Source organism: Pipistrellus kuhlii, unplaced genomic scaffold, assembly GCF_014108245.1.
Source record: "Pipistrellus kuhlii isolate mPipKuh1 unplaced genomic scaffold, mPipKuh1.p scaffold_m20_p_2, whole genome shotgun sequence".
Taxonomy (NCBI): Eukaryota; Metazoa; Chordata; class Mammalia; order Chiroptera; family Vespertilionidae; genus Pipistrellus; species Pipistrellus kuhlii.
The window spans coordinates 174,092,235-174,116,114 of NW_023425515.1; the positions used below are offsets into that span (position 1 = coordinate 174,092,235).

The 23,880-nt window shown below is 40.7% G+C and overlaps 1 protein-coding gene across 2 annotated transcripts in view; it reads left to right on the forward strand.

Annotated features, from left to right (window-relative positions):
- The first annotated feature begins 11,970 nt into the window (after positions 1-11,970).
- PSMB2 (proteasome 20S subunit beta 2) overlaps positions 11,971-23,880 on the forward strand; it is a 34,932-nt gene continuing 23,022 nt past the window's right edge. Inside the window, exons 1-3 of one of the 2 annotated variants that reach the window (XM_036446982.2) lie at positions 11,971-12,191; positions 17,603-17,725; positions 20,090-20,160. In XM_036446982.2, the coding sequence (XP_036302875.1) occupies positions 12,101-12,191; positions 17,603-17,725; positions 20,090-20,160 (285 nt within the window). In that variant the 5' untranslated portion in view covers positions 11,971-12,100. The remainder of the gene's footprint in view (positions 12,192-17,602; positions 17,726-20,089; positions 20,161-23,880) is intronic. The other variant, XM_036446984.2, reaches the window with a different exon arrangement.

Here is a 23,880-nt window from a genome sequence, read left to right on the forward strand (position 1 = left end):
AAAAAAAACCTCTAAGTCTAGCCCTAGCCGATTGCTCAGTGGTTAGAGCGTGGGCCTGTGGACCGAAGGGTCCCGGGTTTGATTCTGGTTAAGGGCACGTGCCTGGCTTGAGGGCTCAAACCCCAGTGCGGGGGTGGGGGGCATGCAGGAGGCAGTCAATCAATGATTCTCTCATCATTGATGTTTCTATCTCTCTCCCTCTTCCTTCCTCTATGAAATCAATTAAAAAAAAAAAAAACACCTCTAAGTCTAGATAGGCCTTGGGGATCTGATGAATTTGAGCCCGTCTGGTTCCCTTGCTGGAAATTGACAGTTCACTCTCCCAAAGGCAACCCAATACTATGGGCTGAGCTTCCTTGGAGGCAGAACTTCCCCAGATCAGAGAAAACACATGAGGGTCTTGCTAGCACTTGCACATGACACTCAAATGGTGAAAAGAGAGATAGAAATGAGATCGACCTAGAAGAGGGGGCCCCAGAGTTGGGCGCCTCTTGGCGAGTGGAGAGTCAATTATCAACTAACATTTTTAGTTCTTACTGTGTGCCAGCGACTGCAAAAATACTTTTACACACACTTCCTTATTTAATACAAACAATCCAGGGAGAGAGCTATTTTTAATCCCATGTGTATTAATCAGGTTTCTCCAGGAAACAGAACCAATAGGATATATATAGGCATCCACAAGAGGAGACTTATTATAGTAATTGGCTCACAAGATTATGGAGGCTGAGAAGTACCTCAACATGCCATCTGCAAACTAGAGAACTGGGAAACTGGTGGTATAACTCAGCCTGAGTCCAAAGACCTGAGAACAAGAAGTTATGATGTCCTAAGGTAGGAGAAAATGGATGTCCAAGCTTAAGAGGAGAGAGAGAGAGAGAGAGAGAGAGAGAGAGAGAGAGAGAGAGAGAGAGAGAGAGAAACTCGCCCTTTCTTTTTCTTTTTGTTCTATTTGGAGCCATCAACAGATTGAATGACGCCCACCCACACTGGTGAAGGTGGGCTTTCCTTACATAGTTTACTGAGATTCATATGCCAATCTCTTCCAGAAAAACCCTCACAGACACTCAGATATGTTTTACCAGATATCTGGGTATCCTGTAGCCAAGTCAAGTTGATGCATAAAATTAACCATCACTCATCCGCATAGGGAAACTGGATTCCAGAGGGCAGATGATTTGCCCAGTGTCACATAGTCAATATGGGGCAGAATTCTTACGTTTTTCATTGCAGGCTATAAACTCCATGCTGAACCCTGCATCTACTCAGTCACACTGGACCCTACAAGCAGGCAGTGCTTTTTGAAAAAGCCATCTTCCTTCTATCAGCTGTACCTAGCAGGGCTGAATAAGGATACTTACTATGCCCTCCTCTTTTGACTCAGGGTCAGCTAGAGGAGTTTTGAGCACCCATTAGGCCTGGAAGTTGGAGAAGGTTTGAAGACTTCAGCTGGCAAGGAGGGGGAGAAACCTCTGTGGATGGAGGTGGGAGAGGTCTGGCTCCCTGCTGCTCCCAGAATGATTCTCGCCTGCCGATCGATGGCTGGACACTGACGCAAGTGCTAATCAGCTCCGTTGGCGCATGCAGGCTGGGGCTACAATCCATTTTCACATCGAATGCCAGATCGATTCCTCATTCTCTACAACCCCCAACCAGCCTCATCTTTGAGGGGCTGAGAAGCTGGTTAACTCTGCACCTCCAGCCACCTGCAAGCTTTGTCTTTCTCTATATTCTTCCCAGACACAGTCTTGCTCCCCAAACCATTGTCAGACAGAGCAGTGCAGCAGAACTTTGGGTTGGTGGTACAATAGACCTGGGTTCCAGTCTCAGATCAGCAGCTCACTTTGTGAACTTGGAGAAGTCACTTCCTCCTTCTAACTTCAATTTTCTCATGTATGTAATGGGGATAAAAATTGATCTCTGTGAGGATCCCAATTATATCTAGTGAATGTAAAATCGGGAAATGCTGCAAATTATAGCTAATGTAAAGATCAGGCTGCTGCTCCCAGAAGAATAGGTTCTTTCCCCAAATCTGGTCCTTCCTTTCTACCTCAAGTCCTGTCCTGGAGGTCTGACAATGCTGGCAGGGAAGTTCTGTTGACATAGGCCCAGGAGAGGTTTTCTCCTCTCTCTAGTTATGTTAAGTAGCCAAAATAACTCTGAATCCTTGTTCTCCTGACATGATCACACTTTCTGGTGAGGGCTTCTGGGTTCTGGAAACTGAGCTTCGAAGCAGCAGAAACCGAACAGACAGAGCTGGACTCAGCCAAGCCAGGTGGAGTGCCTGGGCAAAGGGTGTGTCTGAGTAAATTTCTAGGCTTATTTCCTACTCTCAAAAATGAAATCTCACCCATGTTAGTAGATACTTTTACTCATCAGTTTTGTTTAATTTGGTCTAGAGATATCCTTCATATACTACCTATGAATGTCCTCTTTTAAAAGGAGTCTTTGCCTGGCCGGTGTGGCTCAGTGGGTGAGCATCAACCTATAAACATGGAGGTCATGGTTCGATTCCTGGTCAGAGTACATGCCTGGGTTGCAGGCTCAGAATGAGCACCCAGGGCACTAGAAAGTAGCCCTGGCCACTGCCTGTCCCACCTCAGGTTCTGCACAGCCATTGGAACACCCCCAGACCTGCCAGCCTGCTGAACTCTGCAGGGAGATTCCTGCCAGGTCACTCACATGGACAGCTGCTTGTCAAATGCCTCAAACAAAAGGCCAGCCAGCCCAGGACCTGCATCTCCTGACTGTTCTCTCGGTTCTTTCTTTTCCAGAACATTCATAGCCAGCTACTCTGGTATAAGGGTTTTCTCACACCCATGCCTTCCTTATCAGGCCCTGACCTGACTGCACCACTTCCCACTGGATGAGGCTAACTGCCAACCCCACTCAAATCCTCCCACCTCACAATGGCTGCAACAACTTTGCTAAAACACATATCTGATGATATCATGCTCTGGCCTTAAAAGCAATGGCTCCCTGTAAGATGTTACTATTAGGGGAAATTGAGTGAAGGATATCTTAGCACTACTTTGCAACTTTTCTTATATTTAAAATTATTTCAGTAAGTAACGGTTCGTCACACTCCTTATGCTGATATCCAAGATTCCCTGGCAAACCCCTATTTCCCACTGCCTTCCCACTGTTCCTTGAGGACGCCATTGTGTTGGAAATCTCAGTACCACTCATTACATTGAAGAATGCTCTTCTTCACACCCTTAACTTTCCATCTGGTCAGCCTGCTGAACTCTTAGCCAATTGTTTTCATTTATCAAACATTTAGGTAGTACTATGTGTTACTATGTATGTAGTGCCAGTGCTATGTTTAAGCATTTTACAAATATTAACTCGTGTAATCTTTATAGCAACCTCATAAAGGAAGAACTATTAATAGCCTATTTTATAGATGGGGGAGCTGAGGCACTGAGAAATTCAGTAACATGCTCCAAATCACCTGGAGCTTGTTTTTTAACCCAGGCACTGTGGACCCAGACTCCAGGCCCTTAGCCAGTGCACTCTGCTGCCTTTTCAGCTCTCAAAATTCAGCTCAAATGTCACCTCCTATGGGAGCCTTCCTTGACTCCTTTCCCACAATTGCTCTTTCCCCCTCCTGTCAGATCCCATCACTTTTTGTTCATTCATTCATTCATTCATTCATTCATCAAAACATTTATTGAGCACTCACTATAGGTTATCATTTGTAGGCATTGGGAATCTATCCATCTACAACAGTCTGCAGGATCCTATTTTGGAAATTCTCTCTCTCTTTCTCTTCCTGTGGAGTACCTTCAAGGTGTTAAACTTTCTAACTCTTTTACAGTCTTGCACAGAATCTGGCATGCACTTTGTCTTTAGTAAATGTGTCTTGCAGAAATAAATGAATCCTTATCAAGAATGGCGATGACAGTAATGATAATGTTAACCATTCAGATGAATCTGCTGTGTGGCTGAGACAGTGTGGGCCAGGGGCCAGGTACCTCGTCACAGTCGAGCCCCAGGCCAGGAGGCTCCTCGGGAGATGACAAGTACCTTCTGCATGTAGACCAAGCCGTTGCTGTCACTGTGATTATTTCTACCATTAGTGCTGGTGTCATGCGACAGTATGGCAGGTGCCAGCAGCAAGCTGGCCCGCCACACTCCCTCATGGCAGGAGAAGCATCAGGGGAGCAAATGCTCTTAGAAGATGAGCAGCAGGGAGGATGGGCTTTCAGCCTGGAGTCTCCGCAGTCCTAACATCAGTTCTGGGTGGTTGGGTCGGGACATATTTGCATTTACTCCTGTCTCTACATATATCAGAGAGTGGGGACATAGCAGAGGAGTGCTATGGAGCAGGAATCAGATCAAAGAGCCCTAATCAAGTGGACTTATCAGCTTTCCTTGGATCAAAGCCTGAAGGGTGATGAGGTAATTAGGGGTGGGTAATTAGGTGGAAGTTGAATTTTGGATGAGAATGGGAGTGAGACAAATAAGGCAGGTCTTAACGTGGTTGTGAATTTCTGTATAGTCCCACCCCTGGGGGAGCACACTTGGCTTCCTCATTCTGTATAATCTCCTTGGGAACCAGAAGTCAAGTGGCACAAATGATACTTCAGATGTTAGTGTAGAATCCTCCTACGTTCACTTTGACTTTCCCTAAAGGACCCTGGAATCACAACCTTAAACCCTTACATGTTTTTTAGGCCATTAAAATTGTCCAGAAGTCACTAGGTCCATTCGCCTGCCCCTGGGCAAGAGGTTGAAACAATTCTAGATGGTAAATAGCAATTGTTTGCCAGTGATGCGCTTGGTGCAGTCAGTTTCAGACTGTACAAAGCAACAACAGATCTCTGATCATGAACCACTTCAATTCTACTGGTGCTGAGTCAGCTCCTGTGGGACCTGCAAGCAGAGGTACTGTATTTTCTGGCGTATAAGACGACTTTTAAAACGAAAAAAAAAAGTCAACCGAAAATCGGGGCAAAAGACCAAAATTGCACAAAACTTACCTGCAGATCTTGACGGCAAAGTAAGTCTTTTCTTTGAAGTGGGGGGTAGTCTTATACAGCGAATATAGGCCTAAACCTATGTTTTAACTGTAAAAATTAGGGGGTTGTCTTATATGCCGGAAAATACAGGTATGTGTTTGGCTATCAGCAGATATGACCATCCTGGTCCCTGGAGGAAATGAAACTAAGTATCAAAAAAAGACGCCCTGACCAGTTTGGCTCAATGGATAGAGCATCAGCCTGTGTACTGAAAGGTCCCAGGTTTGATTCTGATCAAGGGGTTGTACCTTGGTGGTGAGCACATCCCTGGTGGGGGGTGTGCAAGAGGCAGCTGATCGATGTTTCTCTTTCTTTTTTTTTTCTTTTAATATATTTTATTGATTTTGTACAGAGAGGAAAGGAGAGAAATAGTTAAAAATATCGATGAGAGAGAGTCATCAATCAGCTGCCTCTTGCACACCCCCTACTGGGGATTTGCCTGCAACCAAGGTACATGCCCTTGACCGGAATCAAAGCTGGGACCCTTCAGTCCCCAAGCCGACGCTCTATCCATTGAGCCAAACCGGTCTCAGCTGATGTTTCTCTTTCATTGATGTTTCTAACTCTCCCTTCCTCTATGTTAAAAAATCAATAATATATATATATATATATATATATATATATATATATATATATTTATTTATTTTCAAATTTTATATTTTTATTGATTTTTTAGAGAGGAAGAGAGAGGGATAGAGAGTTAGAAACATCGATGAGAGAGAATCATCAATCAACTGCCTCCTGCACTGGGGACGTGCCCGCAACCCAGGTACATGCCCTTGACCGGAATCGAACCCGGGACCCTTCAGTCCGCAGACTGACGTTCTATCCACTGAACCAAACCGGTTTTGGCAAAATATATATATATTTTAAAAGTTGAGCATTTTGGTTATGATTTCTCAAGTGATAAGGAAGGGGTAGAGCCAGGTTTGTTTTGTTTCCAAATACAAGCTTTAAATATATATATATATATATAAATATATATATATATATATATATATATATATATATATAATTGATTTTTTTACAGAGAGAAAGGGAGAGGGATAGAGAGTTAGAAACATCAATGAGAGAGAAACATCCCCTACTGGGGATGTGCGTGCAACCAAGGAACATGCCTTTGACTGAATCAAACCTGGGACCCTTCAGTCCACAGGCTGATGCTCTATCCTCTGAGCCAAACTAGTCAGGGCTCCAAATACAAGCTTTTATTTATTTTATTTTATTTTTTGGCTGATTCCTGTGGCGAGGGCTTCCAATACTATGTTGAATAGAAATGGTGATAGTGGCATCCTTGACTTGTTCCTGATCTTAGAGGAAATGCTTTCAGCTCTTTACCATTAAGTATATTAGGTGTGGGGTTGTCGTATATAACCTTTATTATATTAAGGTATGTTTTTTATATACCCTCTTTGCTGAGAGTTTTTATCATAAAAGAATATTGAATTTTGTCAATTTTTTTCTCCATCTATTGATATGATCATATGATTTTTACCCTTTATTTTTTAATGTGATGTTGATTTATGAATGTTGGCCCATCCTTGAATCCCTGGAATAATTCCAAGTTGGTCTTGTGTATAATTCTTTTAGTGTATTGTTAAATCCAGTTTGCTAATATTTTGTTGAGAATTTTTGCATCTCTGTTTATTATCAGTGATATTTCCCTGTAATTTTATGTTTTGTAATGTCTTTGTCTGATTTGGGTATTAAAGTAACGATGGCTTCTTAGGATGAGTTTGGAAGCATCCCTTACTCTTCAATATTTTGAATTAGTTTAAGACAAATAGGTATTGATTCTCTTTAAATGTTTGGTAGAGCCCTGGCCGGCTTGGCTCAGTGGATAGTCAGCCTGTGGAATGAAGGGTCTTAGGTTCAATTCCGGCCAAGGGCACATGCCTGGGTTGCAATCCCCAGTGGAGGGCGTGCAGGAGGCAGTAGATCAATGATTCCCTCTCATCATTGATGTTTCTCTCTCTCTCTCTCTCCTCCCTTCCTCTCTGAAATCAATGAAGAAATATATTTTTAAAATGTTTGATAGAATTCAACTGTGAAACTGTCTAATCTTGTATGGTTGGAAGTTTTTAAAAAAATCATTATTGTTTCAATTTCATTGCTAGTAATCAGTCTATTTAGATCATCTATTTCTTCCTGGTTCAGCTTTGGACTATAATATGCATCTAGAGATTTATCCATTTCTTCTTAAATTTGTTGACATATAATTGTTTATAGTATTCTTTAATGATTCTTTGTATTTCTGTGGTGTCACTTGCAACTTCTCTTTCACTTATACTTTTATTTATGTGGGCTCTCTTTTTCTCAATGAGTTTGGCTAAAGGTTTGTCAACTTTGTTTATCTTTTCTAAGAACCAGCTCTTAGTTTTATTGACATTTTCTATTGTATTTTAACATCTATTTTGTTTATTTTCACTCAGATCTTAGTTATTTCCCTCCTCTGTTTACTTTGGGTTTTGTTTCTTCTTTTTCTAGTTCCTTTAGGTTTAGAGTGAGATTGTTTATTTTGGATTTTTCTTGTTTCTTGAGGTAGGTCTATATAGCTATGAACTTCCCTCTTAGAATTGCTTTTACTGCGTTCAAAAAATTCCTAGGATCATTTTTGCTACCAATTATTTGAGGTTGAATTTCCTAGAGGCAGAACCAAAATGAGAATGTTTACTCAAGTCATTTACTAGAGGAGTGTTCTTAGGAGAAAGGGAATAACAGAAGCAAGGGGTTCTCTCAGAAGCAATGATTCTCTCTCATCATTGATGTTCGGAGAGGCGGGGGAGCTAAGAAAGAATGCGGTCTTGGCTGGAGATTGCTTTAGATTGCCCCCTGGGAAAACTCTAGAGGACAAAGTAAACCTTTTTAAGTTAAGGAAACGGACTTTTTATCCTGTGTCAGCCAGTCACTGGCTGGGATTGGGTGTAGGTACGTAGCCTCCCGGGCAAGGGTGCCTCCCATGTGGTTGAGGAGGCGCCTCCCTTGTGGTTTATTCTTTGTGAAATAAACAGTTGTGAGTTACTGACCAACATTTATAGCAGCTGAGGGATAGCAACCATGAGCAAGGCATCAACCGTATTAACATCCCTGAATATTTAGGGATGGCCTCTGATCTCTAGTCTAACAGTGTCCCAACCCTGTTTTGTTTTTTTTTTTAATTTATTTTAGTTTATTTTAGTTTAGTTTACAACCACATTTATTAGAAAAATATTATCACTTGGGAGTTTCCTTCTTTCGAGGTTGAAGATTCCTTCCAGGGCACGGTTCTGTTTTCAGCAAACGCCCTCCACATGGCAAGAACGCCAGCTCTGGGTGCTCGAGGGCCCAGGCATGACCCAGTCCAACCGCAGACCCAGCCACCCTCCACAGGAGTCAGGGAAGCAGGCAGGAGCCGGACCTGCTCTTTCCATCCAGATGGAAAGTGGGAATGAGATCCCAGAACGTGGCAGCTGCAGCAGCTGTCCAGTCTGCCTGTGGAACTTGCACTTTGCCTTTTCTTCATAAACTTCTTTCTGGAAGCATTGGGGTTCAACCGTCTCCTTCCGGCCCCCAAAGTGTTGTCTCGGACCTGCAGGGTAGCTGAGCGGCTGGAGATGTCGTTCTCTACAAAGGGAGATACCCCAGCCATGTAGTCAGGGGCAAACACGTCCGTTTTCTGCCGGACCTTGTGGGAGAGTCGCAGCTGAGGGGAGTGCTGGTCCTCACCAACCCTGTGTTTTAAGCTCACAGATTCTTGTGAGTGTGATCTGCGCTGATGCTTCTATAATATGTCAAGCTTGAGTTTGGGAGTCTCGACAAAGTTGGTAGCCTCCCATATCATGACCATGATCTCTAGATACACTACAGTCATTCTTCTTTAAAACACACACACACACACACACACACACACACACACACACACACGCACACACATTTTTATTGATTTCAGAAAGAGGAAGGGAAAAGGAAAGAAAGACTGAAATATCAATGATGAGAGAGGATCATTTTTTAAAAATATATTTTATTGATTTTACACAGAGAGCAATTGAGAGGGATAGAGAGTTAGAAATGTCGATGAGAGTGAAACATCAACCAGCCGCCTCCTGCACAACCCCCACTGGCGATGTGCCCGCAACCAAGGTACGTGCCCCTGGCCGGAATCGAACCTGGGACCTTCCAGTCTGCAGGCTGATGCTCTATCCACTGAGCCAAACTGGTTTTGGCTTAAAATATATTTTTAATTGATTTTTTACAGAGAGGAAAGGAGAGAGATAGAGAATTAGAAAAATCGATGAGAGAGAAACATCCATCAGCTGCCTCCTGCACGCCCCCCACTGAGGATGTGCTTGCAACCAAGGTACGTGCCCTTAGCCGGAATCCAATTGAACCTGGGACCCTTCCACCAGCAGGCTGACGCTCTCTCCACTGAGCCAAACCGGTTTTGGTGAAAGGAGAGATATTTAACTCTTCACTTCTGTAATATTTGTGTGTGTGTGTGTAGTATAACTATGTACATTTTGCAATTAAAAAACACACACAAACAGAATGACAGCGGAAGAAGGAGGGAGGGAGGAAAGGGAGAGAGAGAGAGAGAAAAAAAAAACACAAAAACACACAACTTGAGAGACTTCTTTCCCAGTGGTGTTTAAGAAAAGGATTTCTAAGATGATGGATGCATTTGTGTTCATAGTGGGATGGTTGACTTAATGACCTCCTTGCCCCTGGCTTCCATCCTGTGATAGATGGGCTGCCCCAAGCTCCTCAGGGTCTCTGTTCCTTCATGAGCAGAGAGCTGGAAGAAACATTCAGAATAGAGTAAGAGCTACAAATTCTACAGAAGCAAATGAACTGCATAGTTGCATTTGATATATAATTGAAATTGTGTTTCCATTTCTCAGGAAACTAGTATGGCCAGTATGAAGACGGAATTGTGGATGTCAGAAACTAATCATGGAATATTTCAGCTTTTTTTGGCTGCAAGATGTAAAGGAATGGCTGTGTGTTTTCTTATTTAAAAAAAAATACTGAACATTGTAAAACAGATGAACAATACAGATGTATATAAAATAAAAAGTGAAAGCCCTCTCTTCTAATCACTCTTACTAGAAGTAAAAACTGCATATAATTTGAGGTTGGAACATCTGTAAATATATATTTCCCATACATATTCATATGTGTATGTGTGGGGATTATTGTTTTGTTTTGTTAATCCTCACCTGAGGATAGTTTCTCAATGATTTTTAGAGAGAGTGAAAGACAGAGAGAAATATTGATGTGAGTGAAACACATTGATTGGTTGCCTCCTGTACATGCTGACCAGAGCCCAGGCAGGGGAGGAACCTGCAACCAAGGTACATGCTCTTGACCAGAATTGAACCGGGGACTCTTTGGTCTGCAGGCTGATGCTCTATCCACTGAGCCAAACCGGCTAGAGCTGTTTTTTGCTTTTTTTGTTTTGTTTTTGTTTTTTTTAATTGGCATCATGCTACACATAGGAATGCATTTTCATTTTCACTTAATATATCTGGGCCACATAAAATTTAGATTGATTTTATTATTTTTAATGGCTCCATAATATTCCATTGCATGAGTGTACAAAATGTATGTTACAATTTCTTCACTTATGGACATTTCAGTTGGTGCTCACTCCTCTTTGCTGTTGCTCTGCTGCAATGAATATCTCTGCATACAAATATTTGGGTATTTGCACATATATTTGTGTAGGACACTTATAAAAGTTATGTACATTTACCTTTTATTATTTATTTATTTATAAATATATTTTATTGATTTTTTACAGAGAGTAAGAGAGAGAGAGGGATAGAGAGTTAGAAACATCAATGAGAAATAAACATCGACCCTACATCGATCCACTGCCTCCTGCACACCCAGCACTGTGTGATCTGCACACCCCTCACTGGGGATGTGCCCACAACCAAGGTACATGCCCTTAATCAGAATCGAACCTGGGACCTTTCAGTCCGCAGGCCGACACTCTATCCACTGAGCCAAACCGGTTTCAGCTACATTTACCTTTTAAAGAATATCCACTTAATCTCTGTAAAAAGATCATGACTCAATAAAAATAAAGTGGGCTGTTTTTTTTTTTGGTTTAATATTTTTTTATTGATTTTTTACAGAGAGGAAAGGAGAGAGATAGAGAGCTAGAAACGTCGATGAGAGAGAAACACCGACCAGCTGCCTCTTCCACACCCCCTACCGGTGATGTACCCACAACCAATGTACATGCCCCTGACCGGAATCGAACCTGGGGCCCTTCAGTCCGCAGACCGACGCTCTACCACTGAGCCAAACCGGTTTCGGCGTGTGTTTTTTGTGTTTTTTTTTTTAAGGTCATGACGACTTATTTTCTTACAATCAATGTACAATTTTTCAGTGTTTTTTTTTATGTCTCATGTTACTAATTACCAATGAGGTTGTAGATCTTTTCAGCCATATTGCCAACCTTTTCCTGTTTCTGGGTCCCCTGTCATGCTTATAAACACATGTCACTTCCAAAGATTATCAAATTATTCTTTCTTCCTCCATTGCTTTTATGACTTTAGTCTTTATTCTTATATATTTAACTCGACCATATTTTACTTCTGTGAAAGTCGTAAATAGGGCGACTGGTCAAGTTTATTTTTCTCCAATCTCATTAGTAGGGAAGCGACTTGGGGAGGTATTTTACCAAGCCACCGTCATCTAGGAACACACGCCTTTTTGGCGTCCACATGTGCTCGGCACTTTACATCTAGTGTGTGACTTAAGCTCCACGCGAATGTTAAACTCAATTTATCACTAAAGGAACTGGCCGTACATAACGCCAACGCCGGTACAGCAGCCACCGCAAAGCCCTCCCAGCCAAAGGTCGGGACCGAGCACCCAGCACGGGCTTGACTAGCCTGACGCCACGCCCACTTCCCAACGCTCGCGATAGTGTTACGTCATCCGCGAGCGCCGGTAGCCGGGGCCGTCGCGCGGCCTGCGTAAAGTGAAACTGCGGTCCGCCGTGCTGTCTCACCGGTGAGGCCGAGAAGCCGGCGAGTCCCGCGCCCTGTGGAGCCTCCGCCTCCAGCCCCCGGCCTCCCGCCAGCATGGAGTACCTCATCGGCATCCAGGGCCCCGACTACGTCCTCGTCGCCTCCGACCGGGTGGCCGCTAGCAATATTGTCCAGATGAAGGACGGTGAGCGGAGGCAGGGGAGGCCCGGCCGGGCCTGGGTGCAGGGGCATCCGGGAGGAAGTTCGCGGGGTGTTGAGTGAATACAAGGGAGGTCCGGGAGCCGGAACCCTGCCTGGATCACCCCTTGCTTACTTGTTAGAATTAGGAGGCTAGCAGACAGGCGTAGGACCGTAACGTTCGCTCCTCTCAGGCCTCCTTGGTCAGTGCTCTGCTCTGGCCTTCGCTGAAAGCACTCCAGGCGAGTGTTGCCTAAGGGAATTCCGTTTTTAAGTTTTTAGCACCTGCCGAGTACCAGGCTCCCTAGATCCAGAAATTACTCATGTCGTTGCTAATGAGCTTAGTTAGTTTGCTGGCAGCATTGGGTGGGATCATGGGCAGCGTGAGACTGTGGGACTGGAAACTTGGCATTTCTCTTCTGCTGCCTGTATCCTCCTCGTGTCTCAGCTCAGATCCTCCTTTTCCAGTTTTCTAGGACACTAGCTGTCGCGTTTTTCTTATATTGAAGTAGTGGAGTTCGGAGACTAGAGCCCTGTCACCTATTTACTTTATGACTGCATAAGTTATTTCGCAGTGCCCCGATTTCCTCACCTGTTAAATCAGGGAGTATTTGAGGTCTTGCTTCCTGGCAATTGTGGTCAGTTTGGCAGAAACAAACTCATAAAAATCTGTTAAATCACAAGCTTGCTGGGGGGAGTGGGGGGGTTTGCGTGAAAAAGTTTTGTGCAAATGCTCAGCACAATAACAAATACTCGGTAGTAATAACACTAAGCACTTATGTATCAGGTGCTGTTTTAAGTGATTTCCATTAATTTCATGTAACCTTTTAAGATAAACACTTATATTACAGTCTAACAAGGGACTCAGATATGTGTTTAAATAAAGCACAAGCTAGAACTGTATGCTGCATAAGAAAAGTGCAATCAAACTTCTGAGGTAGAGCAGAGATAGAAGAGATTGTTTTTAGGCAATCCAGAGTAAGAAGAGATCTTTCTGTTTCTAGAGATTAGGGAAAGCTTTGAGGGCAGATAATAGTTCATCTTGGGTATAAAGAATGAAAAATTACTAAATCTGTGGTTTCCTGAAGTATGTATGTGAACAAAGGATAAAAAGTGTCCATCACTGCTTTTGTAAGTGACAGGCATTTGATTGGCAGGTGGTCATCACTTGGGGTGATGGAAAGAACCATGAGGAACTCTGCTTGATTTTTGGTCTTTCTGAAGAAGAGAGATCTGAAAGTGGTTTGTAAAACATCTATTTTATGGATTGTTCCTCAAGTCAAATTACTACATAAAATTGTATAACTAGTTTATAGAAGTTCTATTTGTAAACCATCCTCCCCAAGGGAGTATATTTGTTTTGAGAGGAAGTCTGCATTGTCTCATGCACCCAGAGGTCCCCGGGTTCTGTTTGTCCCCAGTCTGGGCCCATGCCTAGATTGTAGGCTTGATCCCCTAGTCGGGGATGTTCAGGAGGCAGCCAATCAATGATTCTCATCAATGGTATTTCTCTCTCTCTCTCTCTCTCTTTCCCCGGCCCCTTCTCTCCCTCTCTCTCTCTCTCTCTCTCTCTTCCTCTCTCTCTCTCTCTCTCTCTCTCTCTCTCTCTCTCTCGCTAAAATCGATGAAAACATATTAAAAAAAAAGAAAACAAGGAAATAAATACAAGATGATTTTGTATGATAAAAGATATCACTAGTAAGTATTAGGTTAGGTTGTTTTTTTTTTCCTTTTAAAATTTTATTTATTAAATTTATTGGTATAACATTTGTCAACATGAACATATAGGTTTTAGGTGTGGGTTTCTATGTTACAAGATCTGTATGCCCACCACCCATTAGGTTAGTTTTTAAATTGATGATTTTGCGAATAAGTTCTATAGGTATTCAAAGAAAAGATCACTGTAGTGTGGAAGAAAAGTGAATTTGAGTTAATTCTTTAAAAATATTTAGAAGTAATTGCAGTCAAACTCACTGTCTTATTTTCCATATGGTCTTATCTGATAATTTGTGTGTGTGTGTGTGTGTGTGTGTGTGTGTGATAGCCCTGGCCATTGTGGCTCAGTTGGTTGGAGCATTGTCCCATACATAAAAGGATCTCATTGTCTGGGGACATAGCCGGGCTATAGGTTCCATCTGATCGATGTTTCTCTCACATTGATAATTCTCTCTCTCTTTCTCCCTTTCCCCTCTAAAATCAATGTGTGTTTTTTTTTTAAATATATTTTATTGATTTTGTACAGATTGGAAGGGAGAGAGATAGTTAGAAACATTGATGAGAGAGAGTCATCGATCAGCTGCCTCTTGCACACTCCTTACTGGGGATGTGCTCGCAACCAAGGTACATGCCCTTGACCGGAATCGAACCCGGGACCTTTCAGTCCCCAAGCCGACGCTCTATCCACTGAGCCACACCGATCTCGGCTAAAATCAATGTTTTGAGGGGACTTTTTGTGGACAATGTTTTTGTGGACATTTTCCTGTTTTTATTTCATGAAGTAATTCTTTCCTTTTTAATCCTCACCTGGGGATAGGGTGGCAGGGGGAGGGGGAGAAGGGGAGAGAGAAACATCGATGTGTCTCACATTGATTGGTTGCCTCCTGCATGTATCCCTGCTGGGGCCAGGGAATCTGCAACCAAGGTACAGGCTCTTGACTGGGAATTGAAACCGAGACCCTTCGGTCCTTGGGCTAATACACTCTAACCACTGAGCAAACCAGCCAGGGCTCATGAAGTAATTTGTGTAGGGTAGGCAAGAATGCTGCAAATGAATAATATTTTGGAATTCTTTTTCTACTAAGTATAAAATGAGAATGATACTTCCAGTTTTCCCAGAGAGTACTTGCTTATTAATATGGCCTAATATCTCCCTTCACTACTCACTGGGCAGGCAATAGGTGCTTAAAAACATTTTTGGCCTTGTATTAAGTTCATTTTAGAATTGAACAGCTTTAGCATTTTAGCCTAGAATTTTAGCATCCTATATAATAAAGAGGTAATATGCAAATTAACCCTCACACCATAATGGCGTCACAAGTTAGTGGTGTGCACAGCGGGGTAGGGCTGGCTGCTCTGTGTGCCTGCAGCCACAGTTCCGTGCTGCCTCCACTGGGGTGACCAGGCCAGCAGGGGAGGGCATTTGGGGGTGATCGGGCTGGCAGGGGAGCAGTTAGGCATCAATCAGGCCTACAGGGGAGCGGTTAGGGGCTGATCAGGTTGGCAGGCAAAAAACGATTAGAGGCAATCAGGAAGGCAGGCAGGTGAGCAGTTAAGAGCCAGCAGTCCCGATTGTGAGTCAGACAACCCTCTGAGGGGTCCCAGATTGGAGAGGGTACAGGCTGGGCTGAGGGACACCCACCCCCACCCCCAGTGCATGAATTTCGTGTACCAGGCCTCTAGTCTATCATAATAAAAGCATAATATGCTAATTAGGTCAGACAGCAAATGACATTTGGGACAAAGCTGGGGCTGTGAGGGCTGAGTCCCTTGCACAAATTTCATTCATCGGGCCTCTAGTTTCTTCATAAATGCTTTATAAACAAGTTTCCCCCCCCCCCCCCAAAAAAAAAAAAATAAGAACGGCTTTTATTCTCACTATGAAAATAGTACAAACTTAATAACTAGAGGCCAGGTGCACAAAGTTTGTGCATGGGGAGTATGTCCCTCAGCTCAGCCTATGCCCTCGGGTAGGGTCCCTAGGCCTGGCCTGCAATCAGGGCCTATCAGGACTTTCCTTCCCCCAGGTGCCAGCAGCTGGCCCTATTCCTGCCATTGCCACTGCTTGCCATCTCTACAGGCAACAGGCATGGGGTGCAATTGCTTGGCTGGCCTGGGCTTCCCTCTGCAGGGCAATTGCTGGCTGGCCCTGCACACCTGCCAGAGTATCACTGGCCAGTGGCCTGGGCTTCCCTCTTTGGAGTGATCAATCACGGAGGCCCCCCTTACCCCCCATCAATTGCCCCACAGAGGGTGGCCTGCACCTCCCTCTGCAGGTCGATGGCGGGGGGCCCCCAACCAATTGCATCACACCTACCTTGGCTGGCCTGGTGCCATGGCGTGTCATAGCGTGGTCGTCTGAAAGATTGTCAGGACAGTCGTCCTCCTGTTTGGTTGTTCGGTCAATTTGCATATTATGCTTTTATTATTATAGATATTTTCTTACAAAAATGATACATATTAAATATAGACAGTTTAGGAAATACTGATAAGGAAATAAAAATTGACCGTACTTTTGCTATTAGCAAGAACTTAGATGCCAGTGGCATCTAATACTTTTCTGGTCTTTTTTCTTTGCATAGATAATACAGCTATAGGTAAAAAAAAATAAATAAAAAAAAAAAAATAAAAAAAAAATTCTTTTTAAAAAGTTTGCAAATTAACAGTCTTTAAATCTGTAGTCTATAACAAAAGAAAAATGGGTTTGTTTAGGAGTTTCAAAGCAATTTGATATTGTCTAAAAGCACTGGGTATGAGAGTGTGTGTGTGTGTGTGTGTGTGTGTGTGTGTGTGTGTTTGCAAGGTTTAAGCCATATTACTGGTATCTACAACTCAGACACTTGCAGAAAAGTACTGTATTTGTAGCATTTTGTTCTTTAAATCCTATTAAGGGATTCTGACATTTTAGAAGCTTTCAAACAGGAAACATGTCTCCCAGGGAAGATTATTCAGCACTATTTGAAAAATGGAAAGTGAAAGTGAGAGTTAAGATAGGGAGATTTAAGCTTTCTGAAGCTTTGACTGAATATGGAGTTTTCTTCCTTAGGCACTATTTGTTATCTGAATATTTATCTAATCTGAATGAGTCTGGTTCACCTAGATAAGATTGGAGTATTGGGATTTTTGAGGTATTTTAAAATAACTTAGTGTTGTAATATTTGTTAGAATTTTTGCTTTTGCAATCATTTTAATTTTCTTTTTGCTTTGGAAAACGAGGTGATTTACTTTTTAAGGTGATTTATTTTTTTTCTTGAGGTGGCTCCTTAATTTTAATTGTAGTGCCAGTTCTTTTCATATATGCTTTTGTATGTGTGTAAATACAATAACTAACATTTGTATTTATAGAGATATTTTAAAGCTTTGTAATCATGAGCCTAAAAATAGTGGCCCGTGGCTTGTGAGTTCTTCAGTTTCTTTGATTGATTCTGTTCTTTGCATTTTAAATGCCTTTAAATGTTTTTAACTATATTTTTAATTGTCAGCTTTCATATATAGTCACCACCTGAAATTGAAAATTAATAAAATATACTAGTGATTGTAACATGGAGAGGGAAAGTGATTAATATGGTTGCCCATGAAAGTCTTCTAAAACCAGTAATTAGTCAAATTATCAATGTAGTAATTGATAAATGTTTGTTTATAGCTCTATAATAGTAAATTTTTGATAAGATAATTTCTAATACTGTGTTTCTCTTTGAGCAGACCATGACAAGATGTTTAAGATGAGTGAAAAAATCTTACTCCTATGTGTTGGAGAGGCTGGAGACACTGTACAGTTTGCAGAATACATTCAGAAAAATGTGCAACTTTATAAGATGCGAAATGGTGGGTAACACTTAGAAAGTAGCTTTGGTTGATTTGTTTTGAACTGAATATTCTCTACTGGCAGTTCTACACATGAGCAGACCAATGTGGTCATAGGTTTATTTGAGTCTTCCTATTTTTGAAACCTTACTTTTTGGCTCGGCGGTAGAGCGTCAGTCTGAAGACTAAAAGGTCCCAGGTTCGATTCCAGTCAAGGGCATGTACCTTGGTTGTGGGCACATCCCCAGTAGGGGGTGCGCAAGAGGCAGCTGGTCGATGTTTCTCATCGATGTTTCTAGCTCTCTCTCTCTCTCTCTCTTCCTCTCTGTAAGAAAATCAATAAAATATATTAAACCAAAAAAAATGAAACCTTACTTTTAGACTCTTCTTGAGATTGTAAAGATTTTCTATAAAAATTCAGAAAAAGGAACCATTTTAATTACTTTCCTTATCTCTAAAATGGAATTGTAATATTAATGAATAGTATGTATGCAAATGCTTTGGAAACTTAAAGCTCTATGTAATTTTAGGAGTTTTACTATGTCATAAAAGAGTCCTGCCTTGCCACTTCAGCATGTTTTTGTCTAGGAAGATAATTACATTTCTTGTGAGATGTTTTGTGAGTTCTCTCAGGGGCTAATGAACTTTTATCCACTAGGAAAGCCCCCTATCAAATAGTATGAGCCACTAATCCTTTGATTCAGGAACACTTATAGTGACACTTTAGCAGAAAGAATTTTACTTTCAGTTACTTCACAGTTCAATAACACTTTGTACACAGCACTGGTATAATGTGAAGCTGTGAAGGAACTTAATTTCAATATAATTGTATGATTAGATATCCATTCATGTAGTCTTTTAGGCAGTAAATTTAACATCATGTATTCAGTTCATAAATATTTTTGAGGGCCTCATCTCTGTTAAACATTCTGCCTAGTACCACAGAGAGTTCAAAGATGAATAAGGCTCAGTCCCCACCAGTCAGGAACCTAAAGCATATGTACTTAGGTTTAAGCAAGTAGAATCTTGTAAGAATTATTTTTTAGTGGTTCTATTTTATGCGTACATGGCAGGTGAAGGATGCCAATAATGTTTTTGAACTATAGTAGTTACAACAGTAGTACTAACTACCTATCCTGGGAGAGGGAAGAACAGTAAACAAGAATTGAGAGAGTTTGTTACATAGGTTTTAGAATATGAAGTCTGAGTAATACAAAAATCACCTGTGGTTACAATTTAAATTCTTTAGACAAGAATTTAAATTATCCGTTAAGTGTAGTTTTGTATATGCCACCTTACATACCGTGTTTCCCCGAAAATAAGACATCCCCTGAAAATAAGATCTAGCGCAACTTTGGGAGAAAAAATTAATATAAGACACTGTCTTATTTTTGGGGAAACAGGGTAGTAATTCTTAGGAATATTAAAGTTTAAGACCTGAGCTAAAATAAGGATTAGGGTTAGGGTTAGGGTTATGCTGTGGTCAAATATCAGACTTTTCGGCCTTTAAGGTAACTGTCAAATCCTTAATTGTGTTTAGGGGATTAGGTGGAGAATTGAAAAGTATTCCTGCTTGTTTAGAGTTGCTTCCATTATGATTTAGTATGAACTAATAGATTTGTAAGGATGAAATTTATTAATATATGTGAAAGCTCCTAGCATAGACCCTGAAACATAACCGTTCAGTAAATATTTGTTAGAATTTTAATCTAAATCTTCCTGATATGATACGGTTGTTTAAAATGTTGTGGGGAATTTAATCACATGCTGGAATCGAACCCAGGACCCTTTAGTCCGAGGATAGATACTCTCCACTGAGCTGCCTAGCTGGTTTGGCTCATGAGTAGAGCATTGATCCCCAGACTGAAGGGTCCTGGGTTTGATTCTAGTCAAGGGCACATACTTCAGTTGCAGGTTCAATCCCCTGCCCTGGTTAGAGAGCATGTGGGAGACAACCAATTGATGTGTCTCTCTCCCTTCTACTCTAAAAATATCCAGTGAGGATATTTTTTAACAACAACAAAAAATTTGGCATCTCAAGACCTCTTTCTTGTGTTTTTTTAACACCTATAAATTTGTACTTTTTTTTTTTTCCTTCTACAGAAGAAACCACAGTCTGTTGATAAATAAATAGCTTAAGCAAGCTAGAATAGTTAAATGTCACCTTGGTTCTGTTTTGTATCCAAGAATTATGAATCAGCTATTTCACAACTGTTAGACGGAGAAAGGGACAAGAGTAAGATTGTACTCCTTATTCTGTGTACTTTATATATTCTTGAGTGTACAAAGGGTGGCAGACTGTAAGAGTAGGAGTAGTGGAATGATTTGGGGTACTGTTATTCCTTCTGCTTTCCTTTAAGTATGACTATTTATCTCTTGTACCAGGTTATGAATTGTCTCCCACAGCAGCAGCTAATTTCACACGCCGAAACCTGGCTGACTGTCTTCGGAGTCGGGTAAGCAATATAGCAGGCAGCCTGGATAAGAGCAGAAAAACCTTCTGTGCTTCTTTTATATTTCATTATATATGAGTAGTACTTTTGCCATTTTTTGGCTTTCCTGAGCCCTTCCCATTGTTACTCATTCATTATTTAGTCTTTTTGGATTTCTTTTCTCTTTCTATGTGGTTGCTAATTTAAGCCTAGAATGCAAATATAGTCCAGAGAATTTGGATAGTGCACACCGACCAACATGAAGTCCTGTGATAGCTTTTTAAAATTTTTTTCTTTTTTTAAAATATGGTTTTATTGATTTTAGAGAGAGAGAGAGAAACATCATTTGGCTGCCTCCTACATGCCTCCTACTGGGGATCCAGCCCAAAACCCAGTCACAACCTGGGCTTGTGCTCTAACCAGGAATCAAACCAGCAACTTCTTAGTGTATGGGATAATATCCAATCCACTGAGCCAAATGGGCCAGGCTTAAAATTTTCAAAGTGTTTTTTATAGCAAACCATGTTGCTTAATTCCTATAGTTGAAGATCCCCACATGTTAGTAGAAATGAAATCTTAAAAATAATAATGGAAATTTTATCTTGAGGTTGTCTGTCTTTCTATGACTATTCTGGTCAAAGCACACAGAATTGTTCCTCCTTGCTTATTCTTGCCTTGTTGCTCTCTCATAGTTATCTTTGTTCCATCATTAGCATGTTAAAAGATGCAACATTAAGTTAGGGATTGAATGTATTAAAGTTTGTGCAGGATGTGCTAGGAAAGTTCATATGATTGCTAAAGGTGTGCATTATTTCCTTCCCACAGGGACTAAGTGAATGGAGCCTTACCATGTGACCTTACCCCCTGTGCCTATTTACTCAGCTATGAAATCGAGATAACTTCCTAACCCTACAGGAGTGCTAGGAAAATGAATGCTTGTGTCTTAATATTTACATTCATATGACTTTTGCCCAAAGCATTTTTGCTTAATAATTTATCTGTTCAATATCCCATTGAGATATATAGTGGCTAATTCTTTATCACTGTTATGAAATGAAAGGTACAAAGTAGCAAAGGGACTAACTCCAGGTCACACAGTGCTGACAAAGCTATGCTAATGGTGCCATAATTACTTGACTGTTCTGCCTTAATCAGCTCCTTAGTTTTTCAGTAGTGTTTCTAAAAAATTGGTACTGTTCATATTTTTTATTAACAATTTTAGCTTTATCTGCACTTGCTTAAGCTGAGTTATGACAAATCTAAACAAGTACACGTTATTTTTTTTTTAAGTTAACTTATTACATATCTGTAAAGCAGTTTGTTTTCTAGTGCCTAATAATACTGGATTGAGAACTTCTCAATAATAGAACTTTTTTTCAATGCTAGCTTTTTTTTTTTTTTTTAATATTTGCCTCTTTTTTTTTTTTAATATTTTATTGATTTTGTACAGAGAGGAAGGGAGAGAGATAGAGAGCTAGAAACATCGATGAGAGAGAGTCATCGATCAGCTGCCTCTTGCACACCCCCTCCCGGGGATATGCCCGCAACCAAGGTACATGCCCTTGACCGGAATCGAACCCGGGACTGACCCTTCAGTCCCCAAGTCGATGCTCTATCCATTGAGCCAAACCGGTCTCGGCTCAATGCTAGCTTTGATTCAAAGGATCATAAAGTTTAAAGAGAAGCCAGAGACATGATGGGTTGGGAGGCGGAGATAATTTTATATACTTTGTTTTATCTGGATGAAAAGTCAGTGGCCTTTTTTTAGTCACTCCTTCATGAGAAAGGAAAATGGGTCAGATAGGACTTTTTTTTGCTACCCAGAAGTTCCTATAAAATCCAATAGGGTATGCTGTGGCTTTCTGTGTAAAATATTCCTCTGACCTGTCAGGCAGAACTGGAATAAGAATTCCAGCTTTGGGCACAATAAACATTTTTTCATAAATGCTGCACATTAAGTGAATTAAGCTTCTTTTAGAATTAAGATAAGAGCGGCAATGTGCTTCATGCAAATGGAGTGAATCCAGTTAATCTCCTAGCAGAAATGTTTGATGTCTTAATAAATATTTTGTATGGACAGTGACATAGGGCTCTAGTAAATATTGACTATCTTTGCCTTGTGTTTCTAGGTCCAATCCTGCTCCTCACACTTATCAAAATAGGTTATTTGTTCTAAAATATGAATTCATGGTTTAGTAATTTTGTTCTGAGGAGAAAGACGATGATAGTTTTTCAGTCTTCCTGATAAGTGCAAAGTCATTAGATTTGGTACATTTACAGAGTCACACCATTTAGGACATGAGATTTATTTTATCATGCATAACTTTGTCTCTGTAACTGAAATTGTTAGATTTCCAGTTACTCATGTGTGTGTTTGGTGGTGTTATTTGGTTGGGAGGACATTTATTTATTACAGAGTACATAATCTTATGTAAACTGTTTTTTTTAAGAGGAAAGCAGGTTAGCATGGTAATTAAGTATAGTCTCTGGAATTAGACTGCCTGAGTTTAAATCTTTGCTCACTGACTTGCTGACTGTGTGTCGTTGGACTGGTGCTAAGCTTAATTTTCCTACTTAAAAAATAATAGTACTACTTCATAGAATTATTATAAATACCAAGTGGGATAATCATGCAAAGCTGTTAGCATAGTGTATAATATCTAATTAATAAATCACTTGCTTTTATGCTGCTGCTGTTGTTTGGCTGAAGAAGCAATTTAATAGCTATAACTTAGTCTCCTATGGGAGGTTCTTTGTTGTGCTATTTTAGTTGAACTGATCTGCTAGTAAAGAGAAGGCTATAAAAAAAAATAATTGATGCCCTGGCCAGTTTGGCTCTGTGGATAGAGTGTCAGCCTTTGGAGGGAGGGTCCAGGGTTTGATTCCAGTTAAGGGCATATGCCCAGGTTGCAGGCTCAGTCCCCAGTGGGGGGCCTGTAGGAGGAAGCCGATCAATGATTCTCATCATCGATGTTTCCATCTCTCCCTCCCTCTCTGAAATCAATAAAAATATATTTTTAAAAGAATTACTGATTGATAGAGAAAATAGAAATAAACAAACATTGATAATCTATTATGTGCTAGGCTTTGTTTTAGATCTACTCAGTCCAGTTTGGTAAGAAATAGTCATATGTGGTTATTTATACTTAAAATAATTAAAGTTAAATAATATTTAAAATTCACTTCCTAAGTGAAGGTCTCCTGAATTTTGAGTGAGAGGTAAACTTTTGTTTCTATAAAAAACTATTTGTTCCTCAGTTACATTAGCCACTTTTCAAGTACGCAATAAACATATGTGGCTAATGGCTACCATATTAGACATTGAAGATAGAGAGCATTTTTATCATCATTCTCTTGGACAATGCTATTCTAAATAGTTATATTTGTGATCTTACGTAATGCTTATTATGACACCATAAAATGAGTATTATTCTCATTTTACTTACAAGAATATTAAGGCTGGTTAGTAGAGAGGTTAAATATTTCTCTTATTTATCCAGGTATATCAAAGGCACAAAAGGCTGAGATGTAGGATTCTAACTTCAAATACCATACTCTTTTATACTCTCTTCTATATTAGTTATTGAACTCATGTTTGTGCATTTGGGAAAACATAAAACATTCAGTTCTATTAAAATGCCAAGCTCTCCATATGGATTATATAGATAAGGTATAGATATGTGCCCATTGTAGGTATTTAATAAATTTGGTAAATAAATGTCATCCAATTACATTTCCATATAC